This window comes from Fukomys damarensis, unplaced genomic scaffold, assembly GCF_012274545.1.
Source record: "Fukomys damarensis isolate Sample0158 unplaced genomic scaffold, DMR_v1.0_HiC HiC_scaffold_21, whole genome shotgun sequence".
Lineage (NCBI taxonomy): Eukaryota > Metazoa > Chordata > Mammalia > Rodentia > Bathyergidae > Fukomys > Fukomys damarensis.
In genome coordinates this window covers 21,382,901-21,394,622 of record NW_022900933.1, presented here as the reverse complement: position 1 = coordinate 21,394,622, position 11,722 = coordinate 21,382,901, and the positions used below count along the sequence as shown (strand labels likewise).

The window sequence follows — 11,722 nt, the reverse complement described above, 5'->3', positions numbered from 1 at the left end:
TTCTATTGGATATTTTTGGAGAAGGCTCCAGTTCCAACTTAAATATGGGTGAGGAGCTTGTATGGATCTATGTAAGATTCAAAACAAGCTTCAGATCCTCAGAGCCATTTTCTGTCTTGGGTGAAATATAATACATATAGGCAATAGTGGTTTGGCCGGCACATATGTGTTCATCTGGTAAATTTTTTTTTTAGATTATTGAAAAGGTGAATGTTTAAAAGAATCCTCTAATTACATATTAAGTAGATTTAGAGAGTTTGTGGGAGGAAAGTAAGATAGAATTGGAGGGGGCCTCTAAGGCAGTGACAGTTCTACAACTTGGGAAAGATACAAGACTGCTCTTTGAGGCACCGACTATATTATTACCATTTGAATGTTTCTCATAGGTGCTACATATTGAACAGATCTTTATGCTAAAGTCACCAGATTGTACAGTTTTGATGGGTGAATTGTATGGTATATAGAATACATATGGGTATTGAATCCAGGGCCCTGCACATGCCAGGAAATCACTGTAGCGCTCAACCACATCCTCAACACTAGACCCTACATATAAAGAGTTGGTGGAAATAAAGGTTCAATGGGCCTGTGTACATTTGTGGTAGAAGAATCAGGAAAGGCTCAAGGGTTAATAAACAAATGTGATTTCAATTGTAGGGGAATGGGAATAGTGATTTTAGGTCACAGTAAAATGACTGTTTCATTGACCACCATCATTTATCTTTCCTATACTTTTTAGAGAAATTTTTGCTTTTTTCTAAAATAATAATAGATTATAAAAAGCTAATATTAGTCATCATTGTTTCAGGGGTAGGGTCAGGCACTGTAGTCATCACTTGCATCAAGGCTAGCTCATTTAATTACACAACAGAATTATAAGTGGGGGAATAGATTTACAAATTCACAGAAGACACTAGAGCCACTAACATCATCCACAAGGTATTGCGGATAGCAGAGGACAAGTCCAGGATCAAGAGCCAACATTTGAACTAAGCCTTTCTATCCTGAAATCCACTGCCAAATTTAAAGATGTGGCAAAGGATAATACGATCTCAACACTTCCTTAGGGCAAAACAATGGAAAGTCAATTGTTGATGTACTTTGACTGCTGTATCCAAGCAAATGCCACTTCAATCTCAGTGGACCTTGTTGTATTACTATTATCTGGAAAGCTCTCTGGAAAGTTACCATTTTCTGAAATCTTATCACAGTTGATTTATTCCAATTTATAGCCACTTACTTAAAATGTGCAGTCAGGCACTCTCATGTTACCAAGTATTAATACTATGTGTTTACTAGTTGTATTTATTTACTCACAGTATATGTCTGGAAAATGATTAGTTTTGTCAGTTACAGCTATTAAATTCTGGGTATCACATGGCTACATTAAAAAACTATCTCTTTTAGTGTAGAATTTAATGTAGAATTTCTAATTCTAGAAATAAGCTATTACATAGAGAATAACATGGAGACTCAAAGTAGACTGACATTTTTAAATATCTACTCTGTGTCAAAGTTAAAGACATTTTAAATTAGATTTTTTTCTCCCAAAACTAACTTTCAAGACTGTCATTGAGTTGTGATGCATTTTTTCAGAAGAGAAAGACTATCTCAGGTAGTGAAATTTATCCAGTATCAGCAATACTCCCAGCTGGAAAACAACCCAACTCTATCTGAGCTTAGTATCACCTCTATCTGAGCTTAGTGCTATGAAATTCCATCTCTCATGTCAGCAAAGCCTGGCTTTTATATGATTAGCCATGTGTTAGCCAACTTGTCCTTAAGCTTTTTGTGTCTCAGTATCCTCATCTTTAAGATGAAGACAATACTCTCTATTGTTCAGGGAATAAACAGACTACAGAGAGCAAAACAACACTATCATCACAGACATGCATAGGTTTTTTCCTATGTTATGTGAATTACCTATGACAAGAGCCAAAAAAAGAATTTGCCATGATTTCATATAACTTGAGCTGATTTTTCTCATGCCCAAGGCAGTCAGCGGCATAACCATTGCACTAATAAAATCTGAACATGCAGGGTTAATTTTATCTTTTAATATTCTTACTCTGAAAACTGGCAACCAGCATGCAGATATAGGACAACTATTTAGTTAAGCCTGTATTTCTAGATCATGGCAAAAAACAGTATCATGGTGATTAGCGAACTGGTGAAGTAAGTTTGTGCTTAGGGATACACAGATAATGAGAAAAGTACAAGCTATAAGTGTCAGGATTTTTATAATAGGAAACTCTAGAAAGAAACTGTTAATATCTGAACACTCATTAAAGCTTTATTTTAGGATACCGTGTTTTTTATTTTTCCTAATTTTTTCTTAAATATGGTGGGAAAGCCTGCAAAGACATCTAACTCTGTCTTTAAGCCTCTATATGAACAGGGTTCTAGAATACTGTTCAAACGTTGTTGCCTTACAAAATATACTTAAAGTACGAAACACTTTAAAAATGACAATACTCAGAATACAATGTTCTTCTCACCTTACCTTTCTGAGAAAATTGCTTTTCCTTCTGGTTACTTTATTGTAGCAACCTAAATGACAATGCCTCAGTCAACAGTTAAGAATTATTTATCTCATAAATACGCTACTTTTCATAAGTCTATGTAGGTAGTTAGTAGCTTGTTAGAACAATTTATATCATATGAAAGTGATCCTGGCTTTTAATGATATAAAACAAATTTACCTGCAGTGTAACATATTTTACCAAATGTTAAGAAAATAAAACCACAGCATAATACCAAGTTTTGGGAAGAACATTTTATTGCTAAGCATATCCTTGAACTAAAATGCAAATATGAAACAAGAGAAAAGGAAAATGAAAAAGCAGTAACATCACAACATCGTAAAATTAATTCCTCTAAGATCTGTTAATAAAACAACAAGAATATGATAAAAGCTCACATACAGAATGCACATGTTCCCATAAAATTGTCCAGATAGAAACTTACACTAAAAGGAATATAACAAATGTATATTTTTACTGAAATTAAAAAATGTAAGGAAAGAAAGCAGGAAATCAGTTCACAAGACCTTAAGACTCCAAGAACAGTAATCTTTTACAGACATCAAGATATAATCAACTTCGTATAGGCTGGGCCATTTATCTAAAATCGTGCTTTGATATCTTTTTATAGTCCTGTCTTTTTTAATGACAAAAAAAACTTGTAACACATTGAATATCAGATAAGGAGGAACACCTCTTTCCATACACATTTGTAAAGGCTACCGCTGTTTAGTTTGCACTTTTTGCCCCATGTCTTTAAGATATTTTTTTCAAAGTCAAATATTCATGCAACTTACAAAAACCAGCAAGAGTAGATTTCTAGATCTAAACAGCTGATTGGTTTTCATCTGTACAAAAGAAATTGTTATATATCTGACTGTCCCAAAAACACACTCCATTTTTCTGTGAATATTTGTCTTTGTCTCTTGCCTTTTGAATAGGTATGGCCAAAGATCCAGCTCATTATTTTTCTGTACATTGTTTCCTCTTTACAAAAAGAAAATAAGGAGACAACCAGAATATAATCCAAAGAAACTAAAATAAACAAGTAGGAAGCAACAGTGCTCAAAGCAGTATGTACATAGACGGCTAAGGGATTATACCAGCAAAAATGTAGTAAAATATGTAAACAAAATCTGAGATTTTTTAAAATTCTCTTTGACACAGTTAACTGTGACAAAACTAAAACTCACACTTTCTTCACATTTTAAGGTTTACTTTTTTGTTTTGTTATTTTCTCTTAAAATAACATTCTCATTCCACTTCAAGACTTTAACAGATTTCTGTGTCAGTCATCCCATCAAACATACCATGATAAATATATCTATATATATATTTATTTATATATATATTATACTATTAAATTCCTTTTTGTGTGTCACAGCAGCTCTATTCATTTATTTAGTTTTTTAAAAGATGGGCGAAGGGAGACATGAGCACGTGGAAGGACAGTTATCCGTGTCAGGTTACAAAATTAAACCACTATGAAAACCATTACCATGGGGGGCGGGCAGAGAAAGAACTATGAAGTCTGCATTCTGTCATGACAGGTTGGCTTGTGCGACCTTCTGTGGTTCCATCACAAGCTGAACTCCCCTACTGTCTGTTTTGATCATTCAATAGACTCTAGCATCGTCATTTCCTTTTGATTTGCATGCTTTTCAATCAGAGGTCCAGCCTACCCCCCCTTCCCTTCCCTGAAGAAAGGTTCTGTTTTCATTTGTGGGGCTTTCCCCTTCAACACAATTTGGGTTAATGGACAGGAACAATATTGTTAAGTAAGCCAATAGCTCTGATCAAACCAGCTCTAAGCCCATCTGTGTGGGGCTTGGCTGGGGAATTCTGGAATTAGATCCTGGGGGACCAGCTTTTCAGATCAATGTTTTTGTCTGTCACATGGGTTCTGCTATGTGATGAGCACAGCAGCTTACAGGAAACAAACAACAGATTTTAGAGACACCACGACCTGATGTGTAGAGTGAACACCATGAATAGCTTTTGAGTTCATATGGCAATAGTCTCTCCTACATTTTGTTTGCTGATTTTTAATTTTTTCTTTTTGTTAACTTACATCCAGTCTCAAAAAAATAAACAAACACCCAAAAGCCATTTTTTCCCCTCAGATCTTGAAAAGTTACACACACACTGGCCAGAGCCAGATAAGGGTGGGTATTTTTTTTGTTTGTTTGTTTTATTTTTTTAAACTTTTTTTCTTTTTTATGCTTTTGCTTTTTACATAATGAAACTGAGGGGGAAAAAAAACATTGTTACAGTCAAGCTGCACAGACATGATTACAGACTCACTTGGAGTTTATGGAACAAGTAAGCCACGAAGTCTTCTACCTTTTCTCAAAGGTCCTCGAGATAAGGGAGCTTGAAGTCCACGGACTCGAATTGTCGCGGGCTCTCTCCAGGGCTCTAGTGTGTGCTTTATGGTACAGCAGGGCAGAAAAGAGGTTTCTGTCTCCGAGCGACGGCTGCACAGGGCAGCCACGGCCGCAATTTATAGATACGTACATCTGTGTGAGTGTCCTCTTAAAAACGGTTTTCCCCACCAGAGTCAGGTATACCCCGTCTCACCGTTAGCACGGTCGGACATCTGTGAAATCTCATTGCCAAAGCATCCGTGTATGCATACAGAAAGAGCGCTGTCTCAGGGCGCGCGCTTTCAGCGTGGCCAGCTCTACACGTAGTACTCCTTGTCCTTGTTCTTCTGTTTCTTGTGGCCGCTCTTGGAGCTGGGCTGCTTCTCCTTGAGCAGCGTGCCGTTGCTCTGGGCCGAGTTGCTGATGTAGTTCCGCGTCTCGTCCACTTGATAGGACCCCTCGTCTCTGTTCCTGTACTTGTACATGGCGTACAGGAGGATCAAGATGCAGAGGGCGGCAGCAGCCACAATACCGACGACCATCCCTGTTGTACTGCTCGACTCCCGGATCACCTCTGAGGCCCCCGGAACCCGTCTGATTCCCGGCTCCGTGGGGTTTGCTGTGGGCACATTACGGAACATGGGGGAAGTAATTAGTGGGCTCTTCAGTTTGGTGCTGTCTAGCTCATAGGCAGTGGGCAACGGAAGCAAGACTATATCAGGCTGGGGTTTGAGATCACGGTTATTCATTTTGCCAGCTGGCAATTTGGGCACCATCCCAGACGAGGAGGAAGCTGTGTAGCGGATCAGCTCAGGGGACAAAGATGTGGTAGTAGTCCTACTAGTTTCGGAGACTTTGTTAGGTCTAAAGTCCTTGGATTCCCACTTGGGCGCATGTGCTTTGTAGCCACCTTCGAAGATTGAAGTGGAAAGACTCTTATCTGTTACCAAGGAGAAGGTGGTGTAAAAATCTTCATCATCAGTAGGGGGCAGGTTAGAGTCAAAGGTTTCCCCTGAGCCATACCCAGATATCACCAAGCCATCATCATCACAACCATCGCTGCCTTGGTCCGACAAGCAAGGTAACCCCGCCTCAGAGGTCATGGACAGGGAATCTTTGGTGGTCTCAATAATGGTGAGGAGGGGGCGGAAGGTAGGGGGGAGTGTAATGGAAGGTGCACGAGTAGCAATAGGAGGGGTAGCTAAAGGGTCTTCTACAAGAAGAGGGATAACTAATTCACCTCCTGGGATTGAAAAAAAAAAAGAGAAACAGAATTAGAATCTGTGCAGACACAATTTTTAACACAATTAAACAAATACAGTTTGTGAGTTTTGCCTCTGAAATTACAATACAGAGACCTGGGTCCACATACGGGTCACTGCTGGGCCTAGTCTCATCATTCTAGATGATTTAGGGTCCATTTTATGCCTCTGCCCACCCAAACCTGAAATCTGCAGATGGGGGTTTAGATATCAAGATACTCTCAAGGAATTATTTAGAATTCAAATACTGACCACCAGTTCCAGGATCTGTTTATGAGATGATGACTCTATCCAATGTATTGTTACAAATGCTGACTGGCTGTCACAAGTGTGTGTGAGGGAATGTGTGCACACACAATAGGTGCTTCACCTAGGGATTTATTAATGTACTTATGACATTTCTCTACCTTCTTGGGTTTTTACTTATTTGTTCTCATGAGGATCAAAATGACATATTCTCCATACTACTGAGACCAAGCTCAAGGTACCTAAGAGACCTTGCCTTGATTATTTTCTTAAGTAATTTCTTTTTTATTTCACACTTCTTTTTAATCAGAAAAAAATAACACATACAAAATTTATTATATGTCTAAGTTATGAGAATATTAATTTCTTGAACTTCTTAGTTGCAGTCCTGTTTGGTTTTAAGCTAAATGATAGGGTTTTCACAAAAAAGTGATAGGGACTTACAAAATGTTAAAAGTGTTCATCTGTCCAATTCATTTTGATTATGCCTTTCTAGAATTTTCCTGATTATTAAATGACATCTTGCCTTGCATTAGTCTAATATATGTTGCTAGACTAGTTTTATGCGATGTGTAATATTTGCTAAGCTGGAAGCTAGGTTTCAAAAATACCCACCTTATATACCCACAGTTTGCTGGAAACTTACTATTGGATTTGGGAATGTTGACTCAGCAAAATGAGTTTTCAAATCAGTGATTCTTTATTAAACTGGCAGAAGCATATTGGTTTACTCACAGGCCCTCATTATTATACTTGTAGACACATAGACTAAATCAGGAAAGAAAATGAAGAATGGTTCATTAAGTCACAGTGCCTTGCGAGTCATGGGTACCCAGAATATTCTGTAAGGGTGTCACTAAGTCCATTGTAAAGCCAAGATGATTCGCCTCTGTCCACAAGATCAACAAGGTCTCTTTGGCCTCTCTTTACAATGTTGTTTTCCAAGCAGAGAGAATCTCAGGAAGTTACACTTCATATCCTTTCATTGAATTTATTCGAGAAAACTATTCCAACTACAACTTAAAAAAAAAAAAAGAAACTAGCGGGAATAGTACATTTTTCTCCCTAAGTAGGAAGTTGAGCTGTGAGTATGATATTACTGAAGGCTGCTTTCTAAGCAGGTCACCAAGCTCTTACCTGGTGTTGTGCTTTTGTGTATCCTGTCCCCGCTAATGAATAACTTTCCTGAGACAGAATGTCCAGAGCATCAGTTACCAGACTTGACCACTTCTGAGTTGTCCTCCTTTGTCCGCAGTGAAGCAGATGGTTTGCAGTGATTCCGTCCTGCACAATTCTAGGGTCACAGCTGGGGGACAGGGCTCGCATGGTCTTCCAGGGTTTTTAGGAAGACTGACTCACAAATTAGAACTCGCCCACGCAGCGTTATACATCTTGCATCATGAAACATTTTCTGTGCCTCAGTTAGAACTAAAACTGCTGCATTGTGATTGTCTAGGCTTCAGGTGTGCCAAGAGGAGAAAGCAACTGCAGGCTTTCAAAGCACAGGGGATCTGCTTCCCCATAGTTACTCCTTCCCTGTCTAGTCCATGACACTGTTACGCCAAGAGAAATTGAACTGGAAGGAAATTATTATTATTATTATTATTATTATTATTATTATTTATTATTATTGTTTGGTTCCAGAGATTGAACTCAGGACCTTGTGCTTGTGAGGCAGATGCAATGCCACTGAGCCATATTATTATTATTATTATTATTATTATTATTATTATTATTATTATTATTAAAATTTTTAGTAATCATTAGGAAGAGAAAGAACAACAGAATGTTTGACTGGCATCTCTGACCCATGTGATTATTTCACTTTATGTGGGGAAATAAATCAAGGACCTACTTGAGAATCTCAAGATGGTCCTGTGGCCTGTGCTCTAAATCCCAGCTTCTATTCTAGTGCTTAGAGTTTGAAACTGGTGAGTAAAATGATCTTTAAATATTTGCCAGAGAATCAGACTTGCTTTACTAGACCAACATGCCTATTTTTTATGTTGTGAACATATATAATTCATATACCTTGGGACTTTAGTTAATACATAATTTACACACTTTTGCTAGTTTTTATAAAAGGGAGCACAGTTCCCTAAAGGTAAAACAGTCCTAAACCTAACCCTGAACAAATTTTTTCAGGGGAGGGCACCAAGTAGTACCTTTCAAGTGAAATATGGAAGAGTGCAGGGTTTAAGTAACATGTGAGAGATAAGTAAAAGCCAATGCAATTTGTCTAGAGGTTCTCTAGTGGTTTCTTAGGAATGATTTTACTTCCTGTCAGAAAACAAGGCAGGACTGTTTTTATTCCTCGGTTAAGTACAACAAATGTTTAGCGTGTGAATTCCTTCCTGCCATAAATACCAAGAGTTACTTGTTTCTTACGGCAGGGACAGATATACCCCAAGTAGAGTAACAAAGAAGAAACTGGAGTAAAGGATCAGGAATACTAGATTTAATGAGAGGCAAAGACCTGGTGTGCACAATTCAGATAAAGATGCAGACTGCCAGGTAGGAAGCTAATGTCCCTTTAAGTGAAATTCAGATCACTGTCCTTGTGACTACAGAGTGACATTCATTTTCAATTTTAATGTGCCATCTGTAACACCCAAATGGAGTCTTAAGTTCCTCTGCTTCTTTTCTGCTTGTTTGATTTCTCTCTTTTCAATCCTACCTAAAGTTTCACAGTGTCTTTGTTGTTTGTTACCAAGTGCAAACTGCTCATTCTGCAGCTGAATGAGCTGCACATTTAGCACCCCAAGGAAGCACATTTTGTGGGCCTGAAAACAGAGCCTAGACCACCCTTCACATGCCGGTATAGAGCAGGTAGAAGGTTTGGAAGGTGTCTGATGTAGACAGCTTCTGAAAGGTTGATTACCCTCAAAGTGAAATCATGAGTTTATCTTAAAACTAAGATAATAGGCACGTTATTCTAAGTTTAGATAATAACGTCTGTCAAAACTACTGATCCACCATTGCCTCTGCCATTTTATTATTGATCTTGGTAGTGGTTATAAAAATGATAAATTATGTTCTCCATCGAGAAAATGTGAGCCCAAATTCTGCAGGTCTTTAATCATTGAAATTGTACAAACTTTTTCTTCTTGGCATCTCAAGGAATTGGAAGAGTTCCTCTAATTTAAAATGAAATTGCCTGAAATGCAGAGGTCATTATTACAAATATGAGTTATAGAAAAATAGATGAAAAAATTTTAGATAACTAAAAATATAAGAACTGTCTGGGACAGTTGTATGAGTTGGGATGTACAATCCATTTTAACATCACATGTTATCTTTAAGATTTAAGGTGATTATAGTGTACCATTAGCCCTCTGTATATGTGGATTCCAGCTCCAAAGATTCAAGCAACTGAGGATAGAAAACTTGTGTTCGGACTGAATATGCACAGTATTTTTTTCTTGTTGTTATTCCCTGGACAATACAGTTTAACAACTATTTGCACAGCATTTATCTTGTGTTAGGTATTATAATTAATCTAGAGAAGATTTAAAACAAAATACTGCATGCAAATACTAAGCCTTTGTACTTCTCCCCTCACCAGTTGTTGCTCTGAGCAGGGATCTCACTATGTTGCCCAGGCTTCAAAATTCTGGAGTTGAGGAATTCTTCTGTCTCAACCTCCTCAGTAGCTGGGACAACCGTATGTAGCACCACACCTGGTTTACTTCATCATTTTATATAAGGGCCAGCACAGGGGGATAGGGTAGGGGTCGGACCAACCCTTCTTGATGGCTTTACTGGGGATCCAAAGGTACATACACATTATTTGAAATAGGGGGTTGGAGATACATTTCCCACTTTTTTTTTTTTTTTTTTTTTTTTTTTTGAGACAGGGTCTCACTATGTAGTTGAGACTGACCTGGAACTCACTATGTAGTCCAGGCTGGCCTTGAACTCATAGCGATCCTCCTTGCCTCAGCCTCCCAAGTCTGGGATTACCCGGCACATTTCCCACTATTAGATGCTTGATAGAAATGACTCGGTTTGTACCATTTAAAATTTTGGGTTTATTTGTATAACTCAGAGTTACTGCCCTCAGAAATGTTGGAGCAGCCAATAATCATTTTTCACTGCCCAAAGATGGTGGAGTTGGTGACCAAACCTGTGTCTACGATTGCAATAGCATTCACAAACTCAGTAAAGCTAAAGTCACAAAAGGTTGGGTAGAATGATGCAAAATCTGGAATCCATCAAAATCCTAATTTCCTTTGCCATCCCCAGTATTTTTCTTTGGTCTGGATAACAGCTATCTATATTCCTTAAAGTTAGCATTTGAAAATCAGGGATATATACACTTTTTTTGACAAGGTTGTGCTTTTCTTTAAACCAGAGAGATCACTAGGGATATAAAAGGTCTATTTTAGCCCTGGAGGCTGCCCTGCTTTTTTTGCTTTATGAGTGTATTTATAGATATATAATTCATGCCTCTAGGGCTGATATCTAGCAAAAGGGGCTCTCTGCCATGAAAAAGACAGTGTTTTAAAAATTTAATAGAACTCTTCTGAACTGTGAATCTCTGGTGAATGATGGCGAGAGTAGTGGGTCACCTAAAAAAATAAGACCAGCATAAAGTTTCTGTGTGGCTCCAGACATAGAGTGTCTGGAGACCCTGGCATCTTAGAGGTCACAAAATTCGAAAACAGTGATGCTTGAACAGCAGGGCTCCGGAGAGGACACCATGCTCCAATTCCTTAAATTTCCGTTCTATCAGTTTGGACCCTTTACCTCTTTTATTTGCATTATTCTAATTCTCTGCTTGGAAAGCCACATCTAATAGGGAGAAATAGTTCTTTCTCCCGCTAAACTTGCTACCCAAAGATATTATTTGGTGTCATAAAAGTGAGTGCTTGCACCACACAAATATCCTGAAACTCGTTACCACAAAATCATTCTTCATCCAGCTTCATAAAAACTAGGAATGGACAAACACAACCCATACTTGGTGAGATGTCACCAGAAAAATCTCGAGGGGTTTAACTTGTATTTTAAAAGGATGAAAATTTTTGGACAGAACATGGCTCCCTTAACAAACAATTTGAAATGGGTTTGGTTCTGAAAGGCTACAAAATTTTCTTTACATGTGTCCAGGAAAGATTAGCTACAGTCCCTGGATATAGTCGAACACTAGGAGATAAGGAAGGCCAAGTGGAGAATTTCATTTGCTTATTGATTAAATGCATTGGCTCAGAGTCCGTGAGATTCAGGTTAGCCTCAGAACTCTCCTGCTTAGTAGCCATATGACTTTGGTTTTATAATTTAAATTCTAAGTCAAATATTTAAGCATCATAACAACTATAGAACC

At 38.0% G+C, this 11,722-nt stretch overlaps 1 protein-coding gene across 36 annotated transcripts in view; it reads right to left on the bottom strand.

The window, feature by feature from the left end:
• Nucleotides 1-5,118: 5,118 nt before the first annotated feature.
• Nrxn3 (neurexin 3) overlaps nucleotides 5,119-11,722 on the bottom strand; it is a 1,525,607-nt gene continuing 1,519,003 nt past the window's right edge. For 13 of the 36 annotated variants that reach the window (XM_033766713.1, XM_033766714.1, XM_033766716.1 and 10 more), the window contains one exon: nucleotides 5,119-5,507. In XM_033766713.1, coding sequence (XP_033622604.1) covers nucleotides 5,206-5,507 — 302 coding nt within the window. In that variant the 3' untranslated portion in view covers nucleotides 5,119-5,205. Of the gene's footprint in view, nucleotides 6,132-11,722 lie in introns of all 36 variants that reach the window. The other 23 variants (XM_033766705.1, XM_033766706.1, XM_033766710.1 and 20 more) reach the window with 6 other exon arrangements.